The 21,883-nt window shown below is 48.2% G+C and overlaps 1 protein-coding gene across 6 annotated transcripts in view; it reads left to right on the top strand.

Moving 5' to 3' along the window:
• DIP2C (disco interacting protein 2 homolog C) overlaps positions 1 to 21,883 on the top strand; it is an 820,289-nt gene that overhangs the window by 607,124 nt on the left and 191,282 nt on the right. For all 6 annotated transcript variants that reach the window (XM_063921929.1, XM_063921931.1, XM_063921928.1 and 3 more), the window contains one exon: positions 70 to 179. In XM_063921929.1, the coding sequence (XP_063777999.1) occupies positions 70 to 179 (110 nt within the window). The remainder of the gene's footprint in view (positions 1 to 69; positions 180 to 21,883) is intronic.

Here is a 21,883-nt window from a genome sequence, read left to right as displayed (position 1 = left end):
ATTATGCTAGATGGTGTACGCTAAAGACAGATTAAATATCAATCATTTGCACTGTATTTTTCTCTGTAGAAATTGGCCCTGCCTCTGTGATGGTGGGGAACCTTGTCTCTGGTAAAAGGATTGCACAGGCCAGTGGAAGGGATTTGGGGCAGATAGAAGACAATGATCAGGCCAGAAAGGTAAGAGCTCTCTTTCCATTTGCAACTCTGTATGAGCATAAAGGAAGGATATTCATAGATGTTTTATACACACAAAAAAAATGTTTCAGCATGTGGTCTCAATTATATTTAGGCCAATGTAATTAATAGTGTACAACTATTACCCTCGTGTTACATGAACATAATTTATATATCTATATAGAGGGAGTTCAAAAAGCTTCTCCTCAATGACTGTGTGCTAAGCAAGTTTCCCTGCAGAGAATGCATACCTCCCAACTGTCCCGATTTTCGCAGGACGTCCGTTTTTTTGGGACTGTACCGCTGTCCCACCCTTGGGCCGCAGTGTCCCGCGGTGGGGGTGGGAGCAGTTTGGAGGCTCCTGTCACTCTGCTCTTAGCAGAGCAGCGGTGAATAGACGTCTCTTCACAAGAGACCGAGGGACTGGGGTCATGCCAGCAGCTTACAGAACGCTGTCCATGCCCCCTACTGTGACGATAACGGGAGGCGTTGCAGGAGGTCACGGCATTGCCACCAAGCCACGCCCCCTTTTTTGGGGTGGATGCTGCTTTGGCGCATAGAACGGTCAAGATCTCCAGATCTCAAAGTTGGGAGGTATGGAGAATGTGTGCTGAGTAATATGACAGCATAATTGTTTTTAAACACTTTATTTACATGAAATAATTATTAAACAGAATTTGTTTCATGCTGATCTACATTAAGTGTTTTTGCCCTCTGGCCTTCCATGGCTGAAGAGGAGATGTGCAGCCAGAGACCGCACTCACTGCGGAGGGACTTTCCAAACACCCTGTGTGTATGTACAGATATGTCCTAATACATCTTGCCTCAGTATGCCATGAACTTTAGCAGGAAAGGCCTGGCGTGAGTGAGCTGACAGGTCCCGTGCAACACCATTAGCGTCAGGTGTCTTTTTTTTTTTTTGCCGAAAATGTATCTTATTCACCTTGTTTTGCGAATAAGACGCATTTTAATGAAAAAGTTATACTTTGGCGATACCAAGCCACGACATGGCATGATTAGAAGGGTTGTTTAATGTGCAGGTAGGCTAGATGTTAAGTTTACACATCTGTATGTACATATAGGAGGAAATGGAAGCGATCATGACTTCTGAAGTAGGACTGTGATTTGGGGAATTTGGGGAAGCCATGAGGACCAGGTATTTATGGGACTGGAAGATGACGGATCAATGGGGAAACCATATTTACAGTCAGAGTAGATGATTTCAGAATAAAAAATCCAATAATATTGAGGAAGTATAACTATTTCCCAGGTGGCAAGTGTAATAAATAATGTTCCGGGAGTGAACAATATGGATGATGGCCTGGTAAGTGAAATGTAATCCTTACAGGATTTCAGTGCTGATAGATATAAGATAAAGATCTGAGGAGTAAAAAAAAACAAAAACTATGAAGACAGACCTGGAGAGCGAGGGGCATAGAGGTAGACCTGGAAAGCAAGTTGCATACAGGTGGCTGGAGAGAGAAGGACATAGAAAGAAGGAACTGGAAAGCAAAGAGCATAGAGAGGGGGACCTGGAGATCTAGAAGGAAGAGAGAGCGACATACTGTAGGGGGAATGCCTGAAGAGAAACAATTATAGTGGAGGGTCTGAAGAGCGCATTGCATAGAGGAGGGCCTGGAGAGAGCAGAGCGTAGAATATAAGAGGCCCTGGAAAGAGAATGGCATAGAGGAGGTCTTAGGGAGGACCTGGAGAGACAAGGCAGTATAGAGGAGGGTGTGTAGAGAGGGGGGCAAAGAGGAGGTCCTGGGAAATCAGTGCAATCGATTTGGACCCAGATTGTGAAAGCTATAGAGGAGAACATGGGCAGTCAGAGGATTTTATGAAAACTGGAGAGTGAGGTGTTAAAATAAGAACGTATTTTACACCCTTTCTCTTTTGCTCTATGGGCATATACAGAGCCGGCCCTAGCCAATATGATGACCTAGGCAAGATTTTGGCTGGTGCCCCCTAGCACCACCGCTAGTTCCGCTTCTGACCCTGCGCCCCTTTCCCAGCACCATAACCCCTCACCCATAGCAGTCCTCATTTTGGTGTTCCTACCCCCTATATTTTAAATGGGAACAGTGCACACATTCAGCCCGAAAAGGGGTGTGTTCTTGCTGGGAAGGGGCATGGCCACACCATAGTACCCCCAATTCAAATTACACCACACAGTAGTTCAATTTTATTCACATTTTATCATGCGATTGTGTCCCTTATTCACGTTAGATCACACAGTAGTACCACTTTACCTTATATACGTTACTCCTCACACTCCATATTCACATTACATCACAGTGAATTGCTCCTTATTCACATTACACCACACCATATTGCTGTTTATTCACATTAGACCACACAGTAGTGCACTTTCTATACATTATGCCACACAGTAGAGCACCTTATACACATAAAGCCACACATTAGTAATGCATTTATACATATAATACCACACAGTAATACCCCTTACACATATTACACACATTATTAATGCCCTAACAAACATAATGCGCCTTACACATTATGCCAACCTTTAAAAATGCCCTTATACACATAATGTCCTTTACACATATGCCGCACATTATTAATTCCCTTATACACATGATGACACACATAATGTCCCTTACACATATGCCACACATGATTAATGCCTTTATACACATAAGGACACTGTCTTGTACACATTTGCCGCATATTATTAATGCATTTATACACATGACACACATAATGTCCCTTACACACTACTGCACAACCATCCTAACTACACATAGCACTCACATGGCCACTAACACTGTGACCTCTGTTTCTGCTTGGATACAGATGTGTCCACATACATCTTGCCTCAGTACGCCATGCAGCAGGAGATGCCTGGCTTGAGTCAACTGCTGGCTCTGCTAATGTCGAGCGCTTTTTAAAAAAAATGAAAATGCATATTATTTGCATTACTATGTGGCGATGATGCACAAGCAGCTTCTGCTGATTAGAATATGTGGCATGCCTATATTCTGTGTGCTACTGTGCCTGTATCTGCATACGAAATGATACGTTACAGTGATTTCCTGGAATACACTGTAACATAGATACAGCCGCAGTCACACACAAAATATAGGCATGCTGCATATCATTTTAATCAGCAAAAGCTGCTCGTGCCCCTAGGCATTTGCCTAGTTTGCCTATGCCTAGGGCAGGCTCTGGGCATATACCATTGTAATTGCAAGCTTTGAAAACACTGGACTACAGTGTGTAAAGCTACAGTGAAGCATTTCAGGGAGATTGTGAAAGTAACACCTATCAGCATGAAAATGTTCTGCTACATATGAGAAGCGTGTCATGAAAATGTCTTGCATCCAAACGAAAATGAGCCCCAAAGTTAGTATACTATATACACATATACTGCAAGTGGCCATCAGATATCTTATTAAAAATGCATGTAGCCATAGGGATCATTGTGCCTTATAACCAATGCAGAGAAATGGCACTGATGATCACATTTGAATGGATATATCTCTAATTTATTTTTCCCCCCAAGAATGTAACAGCTATATAATAGGGGTGAGTTACAATCAGGGAGATTGCTGGACTATTCAGGGAGATTGTTATTATTTCCGGGAGTCTCCTGCAGAATGAGGGAGGGTAGGCAACTATGCAGTGAAGGAGTTAAAGTTATGGGGGTAGATTTACTAAATGTTTTAAAACAGACAAATTGTGGTGTTGCCCATAGCATCCAATTAGATTCTAACTATTATTTCTCTGCTGCATTCTAAAAATGACAGACACAAATTGATTGGTTGCAACACCACCACTTGTCTGTTTTAGAAGCTTTAGTAAAACTACCCCATGGTGTACGTTTATGAGATTATCAAATCATTTCCTTCTTTTGAGTTGTCATTTACTTTTATTATTCTGAAAAGAAAGAGAAAAAAAATTAAGTTTGGCCTCTGCAGAGTAACGTAGTATTTTAGATTTCAGAGAACGTTCTGGTTGTATTTGACCCTTAGTTATTAGCTGACCTTTTGTTTTTCTTTTTTCTTTTTTTTATAAATGCTTTTTTATTGATCCACATAAAACAAATAGCAATTTTACACTGCAGTAGTGAAGCTACTCAGTCTTACTCCGGTGGGAAAAAAAGTGAGCACTTTGGACAGTGAATAATTTAATTCGCCTTTCTCATGTCCTGATATTTGGGAAACTGTAACTGTGTTTTGAATTTTACTGATTCTAGTTGTACATTTGACATAGTCACACATGAGAAACAAGCGCCATAGCACTTAAAATGGAGTGGTGTGTATAGAATCAGTGTATGTTGTTATGGAAACGCCATCATGAAGTGTAGTAGGCGAAACATTTTGTTAACGTGGAACAAATCAGCCATAGGGGATTCAATGGGGCCTTTTCTTACAGTTAATTTCTCTATCGTCCTAGTGGATGCTGGGGTTCCTGAAAGGACCATGGGGAATAGCGGCTCCGCAGGAGACAGGGCACAAAAGTAAAGCTTTCCGATCAGGTGGTGTGCACTGGCTCCTCCCCCTATGACCCTCCTCCAAGCCAGTTAGATTTTTGTGCCCGGCCGAGAAGGGTGCAATCTAGGTGGCTCTCCTAAAGAGCTGCTTAGAGAAAGTTTAGCTTAGGTTTTTTATTTTACAGTGAGTCCTGCTGGCAACAGGATCACTGCAACGAGGGACTTAGGGGAGAAGAAGTGAACTCACCTGCGTGCAGGATGGATTGGCTTCTTGGCTACTGGACATCAGCTCCAGAGGGACGATCACAGGTACAGCCTGGATGGTCACCGGAGCCTCGCCGCCGGCCCCCTTGCAGATGCTGAAACATGAAGAGGTCCAGAATCGGCGGCAGAAGACTCCTCAGTCTTCTAAAGGTAGCGCACAGCACTGCAGCTGTGCGCCATTTTCCTCTCAGCACACTTCACACGGCAGTCACTGAGGGTGCAGGGCGCTGGGAGGGGAGCGCCCTGGGAGGCAAATGAAAACCTATTTGGCTAAAAAATACCTCGCATATAGCCTCCGGGGCTATATGGAGATATTTAACCCCTGCCAGAATACACTAAAGAGCGGGAGACGAGCCCGCCGGAAAAGGGGCGGGGCCTATCTCCTCAGCACACAGCGCCATTTTCCTTACACAGCTCCGCTGGTCAGGACGGCTCCCAGGTCTCTCCCCTGCACTGCACTACAGAAACAGGGTAAAACAAGAGAGGGGGGGCAAAATAGTGGCAAAAATTATATTATAAAAGCAGCTATACAGGGAGCACTTATTATAAGGCTATCCCTGTCATATATAGCGCTTTTGGTGTGTGCTGGCAAACTCTCCCTCTGTCTCCCCAAAGGGCTAGTGGGGTCCTGTCTTCGTTAAGAGCATTCCCTGTGTGTCTGCTGTGTGTCGGTACGTGTGTGTCGACATGTATGAGGACGATATTGGTGTGGAGGCGGAGCAATTGCCAAATATGGGGATGTCACCTCCTAGGGGGTCGACACCAGAATGGATGCCTTTATTTATGGAATTACGGGATAGTGTCAACACGCTAAAGCAGTCGTTTGTCGACATGAGACGGCCGGACAATCAGTTAGTGCCTGTCCAGGCGCCTCAAACACCGTCAGGGGCTGTAAAACGCCCTTTGCCTCAGTCGGTCGACACAGACCCAGACACAGGCACTGATTCCAGTGGCGACGGTGACGAATCAACCGTATTTTCCAGTAGGGCCACACGTTATATGATTTTGGCAATGAAGGAGGCGTTACATTTAGCTGATACTACTGGTACCACTAAACAGGGTATTATGTGGGGTGTGAAAAAACTACCTATAGTTTTTCCTGAATCAGAAGAACTAAATGATGTATGTGATGAAGCGTGGGTTGCCCCCGATAAAAAGATGCTAATTTCAAAGAAGTTATTAGCTTTATACCCTTTCCCGTCAGAGGTTAGGGCGCGCTGGGAAACACCTCCTAGGGTGGATAAGGCGCTCACACGCTTATCTAAACAAGTGGCGTTACCCTCTCCTGAGACGGCCGCACTTAAAGATCCAACAGATAGGAGGATGGAAAATATCCAAAAAAGTATATACACACATACAGGTGTTATACTACGACCAGCTATAGCGTCAGCCTGGATGTGCAGTGCTGGAGTAGTTTGGTCAGAGTCCCTGATTGAAAATATTGATACCCTGGATAGGGACAATGTTTTACTGTCTTTAGAGCAAATAAAGGATGCATTTCTTTATATGCGTGATGCACAGAGGGATATCTGCACACTGGCATCACGGGTAAGTGCTATGTCCATTTCGGCCAGAAGAAGTTTATGGACGCGACAGTGGTCAGGCGATGCGGACTCAAAACGGCATATGGAAGTTTTGCCGTATAAAGGGGAGGAGTTATTTGGAGTCGGTCTATCAGATTTGGTGGCCACGGCTACAGCCGGGAAATCCACCTTTTTACCTCAAGCTACTCCCCAACAGAAAAAGACACCGACTTTTCAACCGCAGTCCTTTCGTTCCTTTAAAAACAAGAGAGCAAAGGGATATTCATATCTGCCACGAGGCAGAGGAAGGGGGAAGAGACACCAACAGGCAGCTCCTTCCCAGGAACAGAAGCCCTCCCCCGCTTCTACAAAAGCCTCAGCATGACGCTGGGGCTTCTCAAGCGGACTCGGGGGCGGTGGGCGGTCGTCTCAAGCATTTCAGCGCGCAGTGGGCTCACTCGCAGGTAGATCCCTGGATCCTGCAGATAATATCTCAGGGGTACAGGTTGGAACTAGAGACAGATCCGCCTCGCCGTTTCCTGAAGTCTGCTTTACCAACGTCCCCCTCCGAAAGGGAGACGGTTTTGGAAGCCATTCACAAGCTGTACTCTCAGCAGGTGATAGTCAAGGTACCTCTTCTACAACAGGGAAAGGGGTATTATTCCACTCTATTTGTGGTACCGAAGCCGGACGGCTCGGTAAGACCTATTCTAAATCTGAAGTCCTTGAACCTGTACATAAAGAAGTTCAAGTTCAAAATGGAGTCACTCAGAGCAGTGATAGCGAACCTGGAAGAAGGGGACTTTATGGTGTCCTTGGACATCAAGGATGCGTACCTCCACGTTCCAATTTACCCCTCACACCAGGGGTACCTCAGGTTCGTTGTACAAAACTGTCACTATCAGTTTCAGACGCTGCCGTTCGGATTGTCCACGGCACCTCGGGTCTTTACAAAGGTAATGGCCGAGATGATGATTCTTCTTCGAAGAAAAGGCGTATTAATTATCCCATACTTGGACGATCTCCTAATAAGGGCAAGGTCCAGAGAACAGCTAGAGAGGGGATTAGCACTGTCTCAAGAAGTGCTAAAACAGCACGGCTGGATTCTGAATATTCCAAAATCCCAGTTAATGCCGACAACTCGTCTGCTGTTCCTAGGGATGATTCTGGACACGGTTCAGAAAAAGGTTTTTCTCCCGGAGGAAAAAGCCAAGGAGTTGTCCGAGCTTGTCAGGAACCTCCTAAAACCAGGAAAGGTGTCTGTACATCAATGCACAAGAGTCCTGGGAAAAATGGTGGCTTCTTACGAAGCAATTCCATTCGGCAGATTCCATGCACGAATTTTCCAGAGGGATCTGTTAGACAAATGGTCAGGGTCGCATCTTCAGATGCACCAGCGGATAACCCTGTCTCCAAGGACAAGGGTATCTCTTCTGTGGTGGTTGCAGAGTGCTCATCTATTGGAGGGCCGCAGATTCGGCATACAGGATTGGATCCTGGTGACCACGGACGCCAGCCTGAGAGGCTGGGGAGCAGTCACACAAGGAAGAAACTTCCAGGGAGTGTGGACGAGCCTGGAAACGTCTCTTCACATAAACATTCTGGAACTAAGAGCAATCTACAATGCTCTAAGCCAGGCAGAACCTCTGCTTCAAGGAAAACCGGTGTTGATCCAGTCGGACAACATCACGGCAGTCGCCCATGTGAACAGACAGGGCGGCACAAGAAGCAGGAGTGCAATGGCAGAAGCTGCAAGGATTCTTCGCTGGGCAGAGAATCATGTGATAGCACTGTCAGCAGTGTTCATCCCGGGAGTGGACAACTGGGAAGCAGACTTTCTCAGCAGACACGACCTTCACCCGGGAGAGTGGGGACTTCATCCGGAAGTCTTCCACATGCTGGTAACCCGTTGGGAAAGACCAATGGTGGACATGATGGCGTCTCGCCTCAACAAAAAACTGGACAGGTATTGCGCCAGGTCAAGAGATCCGCAGGCAATAGCTGTGGACGCGCTGGTAACGCCTTGGGTGTACCAGTCGGTGTATGTGTTTCCTCCTCTGCCTCTCATACCAAAAGTATTGAGAATTATACGGCAAAGAGGCGTAAGAACGATACTAGTGGTTCCGGATTGGCCAAGAAGGACTTGGTACCCGGAACTTCAAGAGATGATCACGGAAGATCCGTGGCCTCTACCTCTAAGGAGGGACTTGCTTCAGCAGGGTCCCTGTCTGTTTCAAGACTTACCGCGGCTGCGTTTGACGGCATGGCGGTTGAACGCCGGATCCTAAAGGAAAAAGGCATGCCGGAAGAAGTCATTCCTACTTTGATTAAAGCAAGGAAGGAAGTAACCGTGCAACACTATCACCGCATTTGGCGAAGATATGTTGCGTGGTGCGAGGATCGGAGTGCTCCGACGGAGGAATTTCAACTGGGTCGATTCCTACATTTCCTGCAATCAGGATTGTCTATGGGTCTCAAATTGGGATCTATTAAGGTTCAAATTTCGGCCCTGTCGATTTTCTTTCAAAAAGAATTGGCTTCAGTTCCTGAAGTCCAGACTTTTGTTAAGGGAGTGCTGCATATACAGCCTCCTGTGGTGCCTCCAGTGGCACCGTGGGATCTCAATGTGGTTTTGGAATTTCTAAAATCTCATTGGTTTGAACCACTAAAAAAGGTGGATTTAAAATATCTCACATGGAAAGTGACCATGTTACTAGCCCTGGCTTCGGCCAGGAGAGTGTCAGAACTGGCAGCTTTATCTTACAAAAGCCCATATCTGATTTTCCATTCGGACAGGGCAGAACTGCGGACTCGTCCGCATTTTCTCCCTAAGGTGGTGTCAGCATTTCATCTGAACCAGCCTATTGTAGTGCCTGCGGCTACAAGTGACTTGGAGGACTCCAAGTTACTGGACGTTGTCAGAGCATTAAAAATATATATTGCAAGGACAGCTGGAGTCAGAAAATCTGACTCGTTGTTTATATTGTATGCACCCAACAAGATGGGTGCTCCTGCGTCTAAGCAGACGATTGCTCGTTGGATCTGTAGCACAATCCAACTTGCACATTCTGTGGCAGGCCTGCCACAGCCTAAATCTGTAAAGGCCCACTCCACAAGGAAGGTGGGCTCATCTTGGGCGGCTGCCCGAGGGGTCTCGGCATTACAACTTTGCCGAGCAGCTACGTGGTCAGGGGAGAACACGTTTGTAAAATTTTACAAATTTGATACTCTGGCTAAGGAGGACCTGGAGTTCTCTCATTCGGTGCTGCAGAGTCATCCGCACTCTCCCGCCCGTTTGGGAGCTTTGGTATAATCCCCATGGTCCTTTCAGGAACCCCAGCATCCACTAGGACGATAGAGAAAATAAGAATTTACTTACCGATAATTCTATTTCTCGGAGTCCGTAGTGGATGCTGGGCGCCCATCCCAAGTGCGGATTATCTGCAATAATTGTACATAGTTATTGTTAACTAATTCGGGTTATTGTTAAGAAGCCATCTTTCAGAGGCTCCTCTGTTATCATACTGTTAACTGGTTTTGATCACAAGTTGTACGGTGTGATTGGTGTGGCTGGTATGAGTCTTACCCGGGATTCAAAATTCCTCCCTTATTGTGTACGCTCGTCCGGGCACAGTACCTAACTGGCTTGGAGGAGGGTCATAGGGGGAGGAGCCAGTGCACACCACCTGATCGGAAAGCTTTACTTTTGTGCCCTGTCTCCTGCGGAGCCGCTATTCCCCATGGTCCTTTCAGGAACCCCAGCATCCACTACGGACTCCGAGAAATAGAATTATCGGTAAGTAAATTCTTATTTTCTCTGGTAGTTTCTCTATCTTAACCTTTTCCAACCAAAGTATAAACACTTTTGTGTTACAGTACGAAAATTAACTATATAACAGATTTTCAGTTTCTTTTTTCTTAAAAAACCCATCACAATGAAACAGGATAACTGAGTATATATTTTGTAGCACTAGCAACAATTAAAATGTTAAAAATATAATTGAACAATCCATAGGCGTGCGCAGCACATTTTATTAGGGTGTGCACCGCCGGTGGGGCAAATTAGCACAGACTATTGGGCATGGCTAGCACCACCTATTGTGTGTGGCTAGCACCATTTTACAATTAGTGTAAGTGGGAGAGCATAAGAATGCAAAGAATGCCTCTCAGCCTGCCCCCCTTCACTCTGTGCTTCTCAGCCTGCCCCCCTTCCCTTTGTGCCTCTCAGCCGGCTACCCCTTCCCTCTGTGCCTCTCAGCCTGCCCCTCCCTTTCACTCTGTGCCTCTCAGCCTGACCCCCCCCTTCACTCTGTGCCTCTCAGCCTGACCCCCCCTTCACTCTGTGCCTCTCAGCCTGACCCCCCCACCTTCACTCTGTGCCTCTCAGCCTGACCCCCCAACTTCACTCTGTGCCTTTCAACCTGACCCTCCACCTTCTCTCTGTGCCTCTCAGCCTGCCCCCCCTTCACTCTGTGCCTCTCAGCCGGCTACCCCTTCCCTCTGTGCCTCTCAGCCTGCCGCTTCCTTTCACTCTGTGCCTCTCAGCCTGCCCCTCCCTTTCACTCTGTGCCTCTCAGCCGGCTACCCCTTCCCTCTGTGCCTCTCAGCCTGCCGCCCCTTCACTTTGTACCACTCAGCCTGCCCCCCCTCCTTCACGCTGTGCCTCTCAGCCTGTCCCCCCCCCCCTCTTTCACTCTGTCTCTCAACCTGCCCCCATTCACCCTTTCATGATGCACCTCGATCTGTGTGTCTCAGAATCCTCCCTTCTCCTCCCTCCGTACACTGGTAGCCTCTCACCTGCATGTGAGGCCAGGAGCAGCGCCGCGGCAGTCAGTAATCAGACAGGGCAGTTAGCGCTGCACAGTAGTGAGAGTGACAGGCTCGCTGGTGGCAACTTAAATGCAGCGCCGGTCTCCAGCCAATCAGAAGCCGCGGTCCGGTAGCCAATCATGAGCCGCTGCTCCCGATTCGCTGCCGCTACGAGGGCTCCGATTGGCTGGAGACCAGCGCTGCATTTTAATGCCACCATCGAGTCTGTCACACTCACTACTGCGCAGCGCTCCCTGCCCTGTCTGATTACTGACTGCCGCTGCTCCTGTCTGCCGTCTCACATGTACTCCGCTGCCACCTGGGCCCCCTTGTCTGTCAGGGCCCAGGACAAAGGTTCGACGGTTGGCCCTGCGTGCGTGGGGTGCCGGACATTAGGGGATGCCTGTGCGCACCAGTCACCCCCAATGCGCACGCCTATGGAACAATCCCTAATTGGTAACTATCGGGCGATTTCCCTCTTAAATACTGACCTCGGGGGGCGTGGCCACGGCGGCAAGGGACTAGGCAGCAGGATCGAGGAGCTCCCTGGATATTGATCCTGAAACAATCCTGGGGCTCTTTTTTGTGGTCTTCCTTGGTCTCCCCTCCTGCCTGGCAGCACTGGGGAAGTGGCAGGCACCGTTGCTGACCTGTGCGAGCACTCCCGGCCCGCGCCAGTGGCCGCCTGGACTCCGGGCCTAGGCCGCAACTCAATCCCCGGCCTCAGTTTTGGAGCTCCACCGGGCGCGTATGCACGCGCGCGCACGATCGCGCGCCCGAGGCGGACACAGCGGCTAGCAGCTCCGGAGGAAAGCGGCACCCCACTCCTGCACCCCCAGGGCTCCACACAGGTATAATTCAGCTCCCCTGAAGGCTGGTGCAGGGTGAGAAGAGGGGGAAATCAGTGTGCTGGGCGGCCATTTTACCTGCAGCTTCCGGTCTCCCTCCTCACAACAGGGTGCAGTGTGTGTGAAGATTGTGCTGGGCTGGAGGATTTTGGACTGGTCCCAGCTACCCTGCCTTTTGCCTTTATCTTTGGAACACCACATATTGGATATTTATATACCTCTGGACTCACCTGGTCCCCCCTTCTCCCATCAACCTAGCAGCTGGCTCTCCCAGTGCCTGGCGTGCTGCTGATACTGCATTCACCACCCACTGCAATACTTCTTGACACTGAATATCGGGACTCTGAGTTTTGCTGGGCATTGATACGATGGTGAGGGGCGGCCAGAGCGCGGCCGCGGCTAAATTGGAGAAGTTTGCACGACAGCCTGCAACCCAGTCGACGCAGTCATCCCCTAAGCTCTCCCCCCCCTGCCAGGATGGATCCCTCGGCCGGGGCCGACTCGGGGGCGAATATACAGCCACCCGCTCCCTCCATCCAGCAGGTCCTGGAGGCCATAGCGGCCAGCGAACAACGTCTGTCGGACAAAATGGAGAAGGTGCAGTGTGATTTATCGTTGCTGCGACAGGACGTCCAGCGAGTACGGGAGAGAGTGGGCGAAACCGAGACAAGGGTCTCCAACTTGGAGGACCTCAGTGGCCCTCTACAGCGATCGGTGTCTGCAGTTACACAACAAGTCACGACGATGCAAACCAAACTCCTGGACATGGAGGGCAGACTCCGCAGAAACAACGTGAGATTCGTGGGCCTCCCCGAAAAGGAAGAGGGGGCACATCCTGAAGATTTCCTGGAGTCCTGGCTAAAAGAGGCATATGGCGCTGAATCCTTTACCTCCCAGTTTGCAGTGGAGCGGGCTCACCGTGTGCCCTTCCGGCCTTTACCCCCAGGCGCCCCGCCACGAACTTTTATAGCAAAATTCCTGCACTACAAGGATCGGGACTCTGTCCTGCGCCTGGGTCGTGTGAAGGGCCCCCTACTCCGGAATGGAATCCGGGTGTCGGCTTTTCCGGACTTTGCAGCGGACGTTCAAAAAGACCGGGCCCAGTTTCTTCCCATTAAGCGACGTCTTCGCGACTTGAATCTGCCCTACTCTATGCTGTTCCCCTCCAGGCTCCGTGTGGTGGCAGACGGGGAGACAAAGTTCTTCGGCTCGCCGAGGGAGGCGGCATCCTGGTTGGACAGATATGCTCCGGGGGTCCGCCAGCTGGCTCCAGACTGACACCGGGTCGCCCTCCTATATGGGCCAACATTCCGCAAGTATAAGTCCAGGGAGCTTCCTCTAGTTTAATGGTTCTGGACTTTGCTGAGAAGTGACATTAACGTATTAAGGGGTTTTGTATTGGGGTTGTTTCGATCTGTACACCTGGTACAGTGTTGCCGTAGGCTTTGGGATCTCCAGGGCTAGAGTTTGGTTAGGGATATGGGTATACCACAGTTCGGGGAGGTATACGGGGTGGGGGGAAGTTTGGGGGCTGCCGTTGGCCTCTCAGCAGTTATTCTGTTGCTTGTTTTGAATTTAAGAAGCCTATATACTTGTTATTCAGAGGGTGTGGTGGGTTTGCACTGCTTTATGGGGTCCGGCTCGGGGGTCGGGGCCTGCGGACGACATGATTACAAGAGCGAAGCACCGGTTGGACGGGTAGTTGCTAGAAGAGTTGTGTCCCTGTTGATACTTCGGCCGACATGCCTCCCTTGAAAATCTTGGCGTGGAATGTCCGGGGCATCAACAACAAAGTTAAACGATTCCTAGTATTTAAAATTATCAAGAAATATGGCCCGGATATCATTTGCTTGAGTGAAACCCACTTGGAGGGGAATAGGCTGTTGTCGCTCCGCAGGCCTTGGGTGGGGTGGGCGTATCATTCCTCGCACTCCTCTTATTCCCGAGGGGTGTCGGTGATGATAAGGAGGACTGTACAGTTTGAGATGGTCAGGGTAAATACAGATCCTTATGGTAGATATGTGTTCCTAGAGTGCAAACTGTTTTCACGTAATTTTTTCCTATTGTCTGTGTATGTTCCCCCCCATTCTCCTATGATGTCCTGCAAAAGGCTGCCTCATTTGTAGCCTCCTCCTCCCACACCCCTGTCATCTGCCTGGGGGACTTCAACGCTGTGTTGGATGCCTCTTTGGACAGATGGAGGGCTCCTCCGGGTCAGGGAGCGGTGGGCGACTCGATTCCTCCCAAATCTAAATTTGCAGAGTTTCTAGACAGTATGCAGTGGGTAGATGCCTGGAGGGTTCGGAACCCTACTCTTCGGCAATACTCCTGTTATTCGGGTACACATGGCTCCTTTTCCAGAATCGACCTGGCCCTGGTCTCACCTGAGCTTTTGCCTGGCGTGACGGACGCCCATTACGAGGCACGGGGGGTGTCCGATCATTCACCCCTGGTGCTGTCGCTGGATGGGGACTGTCAGAGGGGACAGTCATATTGGAGGTTGCATCCATCCTGGCTTGCCCAGCTGGGCGATTGCCCGGAATTAGCGCCCACATGGGAGGGATTCTTCACGGATAACGCGGGCACGGCCCCGGTCGTTTGGGATGCATTCAAGGCGTATTTGCGCGGTACCTTAATTGGCAAAATTGCTGCCTGCAAGGTGGCTCGCAGGGCGACGGAAAGACAGCTTGAGACTGAGTGTAGGGACCTGGAGACACGTTACCTGACTGAGGGCACCCCTGCGCTGAAGGCCCGCTGGCTGATGGCTCAGGAGGCTTGGCTGGCTCACCTCTCAGACAAAAATGCACGCTCCCTCTTGTTCAGGGCCAATAATATATACATGCAGGCGGACAGACCGGGTAGTTTGATGGCCCACTTAGTGCACTATGACCGACCTGGGACCACGATAGCGCAGCTGCTTGGCGCCGACGGCTCCATGGCAGATAACACCCCCGACATTGCACAGCTGCTCCTCTGTTATTTTAGGGAGGTATATAATAGTTGACTGACATGCTCCGGGGAGGAGCTAGACCTCTACCTGACAAATATTCCCCTTTCTAAACTTTCCCCTGAGGCTAGGGACGCCTTGGACACGCCTCTGACCTTGGAGGAGGTGACGTCGGCGGTGGAGGCGGCTCCTAGTGGTAAATCCCCGGGTAGTGACGGTATTCCCACGGAACTATATAAACAGTACATTAAGTTTTTTGGACCTCAGCTACTAGACATGTATGTTGATATATTTGCCGCTGGCTGCCTTCCTCCCTCAATGTCCGAGGCTATTCTCATAATGCTTCCAAAACCTGGTAAGGACCCTAAACTCTTGGAGTCATACAGGCCGATCCCCCTCATTCCCACAGACGCTAAGATCCTGGCGAAAATTCTTGCGGTCCGTCTCAACATGGTGATTGAATCTATAATCCATCCCGATCAAACCGGCTTCATGCCTGGGAAATCCACGTCCATTAATTTGCGCAGGCTGTACACTATTTTGCAGGCTCCTCATGATTTCCCTTCGGATGAGGTCGTGGTCTCATTGGACGCGGCCAAGGCTTTTGATAGCGTTGAGTGGCCCTACTTGTGGGGAGTTATGGGGAACATGGGCTTTGGCCCAAACTTTATACAATGGGTCAAACTGTTATACCAGAATCCACGCGCCAGGGTCCTGGTGAATGGATACATTTCCTCCTCCTTCCCTTTAACACGGGGCACCAGACAGGGATGCCCCCTCTCTCCTGCCCTGTTTGCCATAGCCATGGAGCCCCTGGCCTGTTTGATTAGGTCACGCCCGGACATTGAGGGAATCAGTACGGGTCCCTGCACTGACAAATTGGCCCTTTATGCGGATGACTTGTTGTTATTCCTCCGAGACTATGCGGTGGATATGCCCATTGTGTTGCGGGTCATCGAGACCTTTGGTGGGTACTCGGGTCTCCGCATAAACTGGTCCAAATCGTTTATCATGCCCGTTATAGGCTCCCCCCCCCAGACTCCGAAAATATCCTTACCGCTGTGCTGGACAGTCCAGTTTAAGTACCTAGGGATCCTGGTCACTAACGACCCATCGGACTTTGTGCCCTTAAACCTTGACCCTCTGGTACAGACGGTTGTGCGCAAATCAAGAGCTTGGTGCAAGCTTCCACTGACAATAACGGGCAGGGTCGGCCTCATTAAAATGGTAGTGTTGCCTAAACTATTGTATGTTCTCTTGCAGTCCCCTGTTTACATATTTCCAGCCTTCTTCAGAAAATTAAATAGTGTCCTGACGTCCTTGATATGGGCCAATAAAAGATCCAGAATAAAATTATCCACTCTTACCAGACAAAAAAGGGACGGCGGCTTGGCCTTGCCCCACTTCCAATTGTATTACTATGCTGCTCAGCTATCACACATTGGTATGTGGCTTCGAGGAGGGGAGGAAGCTGGACTAGGCTGGGCGTTCCTTAGGTGCTATTACCCGGGTCTTTCCCCGGCACAGGTCCTGGCGGGGGGTAACACTTCTAGACTCTCACCTCCTATTGTCTTCCAGGCTATGAAGATATGGTTCGCATTGAAGGCCCTGCTTGGGTACGAGGGTATGGACCCGGATACTCCCCTGTGGCACTCCAGATTGCTCAGTGAACTGGGGTCTCTGGGGGGTGAGGAGGTATGGGCTCCGTATTCGATAGTTTCGGTGTCCCAGCTATATAGCGATGGTACATTGAAATCATTTCAGCAATTAAAGGAGGAGTTTGGACTCCCGAACTCTCACTTTTACAGATTCTTACAGCTGAGACACGCCCTGCAGGCGCAGTTCGTAGATTCTTCCCCGACGCTTTTCCCCTTCCCCATAAAAACATTTCTACACTCACTGGGTCGAGTTAAGGTGATCTCTTTTACCTACTCGTATCTCCTTCAAACGACACATGCAGACCCGCTCTCGAATCTTCGGGAGAGATGGGAGAGCGACTTGGGTCCCATGGATGGGGAAGATTGGGAGGGCGCTCTGGGTAACCCGAGCCAGGTCACAAATCGCTGCGGTTTCAACAGATACAGTTTTTCATTCTGCATAGATCATACATGACGCCGAGCAGGCTGGCCAGATTTAGGACCGATAGCGCTGATGCTTGTCCCAAGTGCGGGGTTGCCGGAGGTACATTCTGGCACCTCACATGGGAATGCCCGCTGCTGCAGGTGTTCTGGGCTGGGGTCGGGTCGATTCTGGAACATACGGGGATACAGAGAGGTTTGCTGACTCCAAGATTCTGCATTTTGGGGGTGGGCGATCCCGACTCTGGGTCCCGCTGGGAAAACATGTACGCCCGCAGCATGTGCGCTCTTGCAAAGGTGTGCATTGCGCGGACGTGGATGGCCCCGCGACCTCCCACGATACATGCTTTTAAAGGTTTGGTAAACGATACCCTAACAAAAGAACGTTATGTATACATGAAATACAATGCCCTTACCAAATACGAGAAGATATGGTCTCCCTGGATCAATTCCACATACTCATCCCTTGCCCTTCGGACTTAGAGGGCACCGGCCTTCATTGCGGTGTGTTATTTGGGCCCTGGGGCGCTGGGCCGGACCTTCATCTCTCCTCTATCATAGTTGTTTACCTATCTAGTTGCCACACCACACCATACATATGTCAGGTTGACTAGGCTTAAGTTAGTTAAAGGGTTTGTTTGGGGGTAGAGGGGTTGTGGGCTATACAAGGCCTGCTAGACGGGGTAATTATAATACAGGTCCTGGGTGGGGGAAAAATTATAAAATGTTAAGTATGTGAATCACGATCTGGTTACAGACTTCAGAAAATATGTATATTGTGGGAAGAATGCACGGGAACTGTAACATGGGAAATGTCATTCGTATTCGTATATGTATATCCTTGGAGACAAGCATGCTCAGAACAACGTGTACTACCAAATGTGCTTCCCAGTGTACACTGAAATGTCTGTATATATAAAAACGCTGTTGAATAAAAATTACTCTATTAAAAAAAAAAAAAATACTGACCTCAAACTTTTCTCCAAAATTTTGACAAAAAGACTAAATTCGATTCTCCCCTCCCTCATCCATCCGGACCAGGTAGGCCCTAGATAATGCTAGGTGTTAAATAGACCTCATCTATAACGTCAATTCTATCAGGCTTTTGATAGGGGTTTATTGCCTTTTTTGATCAACACTCTCATCAAATTCAGCTTTAGCTGTATATTTTTCCAGGCCATCAAGACCCTTTATCATAACCTCAGTCCTTGCAAGGGGGTCCTCTCTCGGAATCCTTCCCCATTTCTAAAGGCACCAGGCAGGGGTGTCCTCTCTCCCCGCTGATCATTGCTCTAATCACTGAACCTCTAGCCTGCACGATTCAAGTGAACCTAGACATCTCTGGCATCTCTGTTGGCAGTTCTTCTTATAAATTCTCTCTTTTTTGCAGACAATGTCCTTCTTACCCTCACCAACCCACTGATTTCCCTTCCAATTCTGTTTCAAGAGCTTTCCATCTATGGGCAATTATCCTAACTTAACTTTCACCTGGCGTACAGAAACCATTAAATACTTGGGTATCCACTTACGAAATCTTACGATTGTCATTACTTTACTAAGCAAACTACCCTCTTCCCGCCATTCATTTCTTGGATTGGTTGTATTAATGTTCTTTCCTCTTTACTTATTCCAGACTCTTCCTGTGGCATTTCTCCCCCCACCCTACTTTTTGTGTTCTCTCTTCTTTGCAGACACTTTACAGTGAATTCATTTGGAGCAATAAAAGATGCACAGAGATATTCTCGTCAAGAGTATTGCAGATGGAGGTCTTGGTCTTTCATCTTTGTCTAAATATTACCAAGCCTCTACACTCATCCAACTGGTTGCCTGGCACTCCCCCTAAAGGTGCCAAATGCTGGGTTGATCTTGAATCTGAACTCTGTAAGGTCTACTAAGTCTGAAACCTCCCGTTGCTCCCTCGGAAACACAGACCCTTCTCAATCTCATCAGTCCCCTCAATTATACTTAATCTTTCTGTTTTGAACTCTCTCGATACCAAGTTTGCCTTGTCTAATCACCAATCGCCTCAAACACCTCCTATGGTTTCATCCTCTTTTCCCCCTGGTCACTTACCTCACATGGTTTCTACATGGTAAGCGGCTGGCATCGACCGATGTTTATCATATTCTGAGTGGATTCACTCCACAATCTTTCTCAGAACTATGGGAGAAACACTCTCTACCACAATCTCATTTCTACCAATATCGCCAGATCCGTCAGTTTATTACAGTACTTCATCTCTTCTTCTCCAGATTCTTTACGAAATCCCACAGCATTGGAACATCTTTGTATCTACAGGCCTCTGGGCAAGGCATCATTTCTTAAATTTAGCCCTCTATCTTAGTCCATCTGGGTGAAGAGATGTGGGAATTAATTCAAATCAACATTTTTAAATGCTCTGTTAGTGTTTCCAGCAAGGAGAACTCTAATAAGATATACACTCGCTCGTACCTTGTTCGAGAGCATTTACACCAAATATATCCTGATACATCTAGCCTCTGTAGGACACAATGTGATGGTCCAATCTCTTATGTCTTCGTTAGTCTCGCTTGATACTCCCTTTACCCAAGCCTCATTGCTTCGGTGTGACCTGACATATCAATTATCCAAACACGAGAACATATTGGTTCTACATATTGTACCTACTGTGCTGCTGAATATCAAATTGTTAGAACTTGTAAGCAACCACACCCTCCAACCCTCCAACTTGGTGGACAAGTTTCATGCAGTCTAGTCTCCATGGTCTGTCCTAACCACCTTCTTTCTGTTCCAATTACTCTCTCTGATATTCTTCTCTCCTTTTCTCTCATTTTTATGGTCCCTCTCTTCCCCAGCTTGCCCCCCTCTCTATATTCTATTGTTTATATTTTCTATTATTTTCTCTTTTTACCTATTTAGTTCATTCCTATCCCCTCTTTCTCCTAATCTTTGAAATCGACTATTCTTCCCCCTTGGATTTTTGAGGACTTCTCGCTATAATCTATATGCTATCACTTACTGCTACCGTCTGATTATTTTTTTCTTCTGGTTTTCTTTATTTCCCTCCCATGTGTGCCTTATTTTACTCACTGTTCCTACCTCATACCCCTTTTTGTCTTTTTCTTTTATTTTCCCTTTGGTAAAACTTATTGTTGTTACTAAATTGTGAAATGTCATGTTTCATAGCAAAGTATGTTTTCGACTTGTAAATACAGTAGATTATTTCAGACCCCCTTTGTCACCCAACCTTTCTTGGTGATTGATACTTAGCTTCATCTTGATAATCTGGAAACTGCGGGTTGGATCGCTTATGTGATTCGGGATGTAGTTATGTGATCGGCGGGTCACATTACCTCCCGCTACATCAGTCTTCACAATCCTGATATTCGGCATGCCGACCAACAAGGACTATTCTCACTTGTGGGTGTCCAAGACACCCTTAGAGTGGGAATAGAACCCGTGGCGAGCCCGCAAGGGGCTTCTTGCGCTCAAATGTAATTCCACCCCCGCACCCCTCCCCAAACCTACCCCCCGGCATTCCACTGCTGGGTAACATGATACACAGCCATACGCAGAGAACTGACTTTCTGTAGGAAGCCACTCTCTGCCTTTGGGAATCCCAACCCGGGGCTGGCTGCTACCTCTCCGAGCATGGGGGTAGCGGCAGCCCCCTCCTAAATGCAAGTAGGGGCCATCGCTGCTAATTCATTGTTCAAGTGAGGGCTTGATGCAATTTGCTGCAAATCCTGCCATCATAGCCCACTCCTCTATGTATGAGGGGTTCGGCTATACCCCTTCTACTAAGGTCTTTTGCAGTGGTGGTTTAAAAAAAAAAATGAGCAAGTATGCATTATGGTAATACATAACAATATAGCCAGTGGTGCAAGTATTGCGCGCACCGTAGGTGTGTTCCTGCGTCACTATGGGGCGGCGTCACATGGCACATGCCCATTTTGAGAATTTTATCTTATTTAACTACATTTTGTCTCATCAGTAATAATAATGATCACAAATTAATATCAAATATAACAGGCAGGATTCAGAGAGCAACTTAGTCTTTTACTAGACAGTCAGTCACTTACACACTACACTACACAAAGCAGGGACAAGTGCAGCCACACAGTGGCAAAAAACGCTGTGCTGCCTGTGAGCCTCTGAATGAGACTCTGTCCAGCTCTACAGTCACACTGTCTGCAACGCACCATGGTACTGTAGACTGTGGCACTGAGCACCACACAGCAGGTCCCCTCTAGCGGCATCTGAGTTTAGAAACATAGAAGGATCTGGGAGGTGTCACGTTGCCGAGCACAGTAACTTGCTTGGTGGTACATGCGCAGAAAATGGAGGCAGAAAAATGATCCAGCGGTAGGTACCAGCAACCGCATGTCACCCCACTCCGCCACACTAGCACCACTGATTATATAGATAATATAACTAAACCACCACACCATAACCTCTCACCCACCAACACAGAGTTGAAGAGAAAGATCATACATTATAACATAGAAGTGTGGTCCAATATGTGTTGACAGATGTCCTATAAACAGAGTGTGCTATGAGTGGTCGACACTTAGGGGTATCTTTACTAAAGTGCAGGCTTTTAGAAGTGGATATGTTACTCATAGCAACCAATCAGATTCAGGGACGTGCAGTCAGGGGAGGCAGTGCCTCCCCTGTCATTACTGATTAAAATAATATAAAGTAGATACTTATGACACATATTCTGTGTCATAAGTATTTGCTTTATATTATCCTAATCATCCGAGTCCTGTGTAAAAGTGTTTGGGAGGCACCGATCG

This window comes from Pseudophryne corroboree, chromosome 5, assembly GCF_028390025.1.
Source record: "Pseudophryne corroboree isolate aPseCor3 chromosome 5, aPseCor3.hap2, whole genome shotgun sequence".
In the NCBI taxonomy this organism is placed as follows: Eukaryota; Metazoa; Chordata; class Amphibia; order Anura; family Myobatrachidae; genus Pseudophryne; species Pseudophryne corroboree.
Note: the sequence above shows the minus strand (reverse complement) of the source record. Positions and strands in the feature narration are given on the sequence as shown.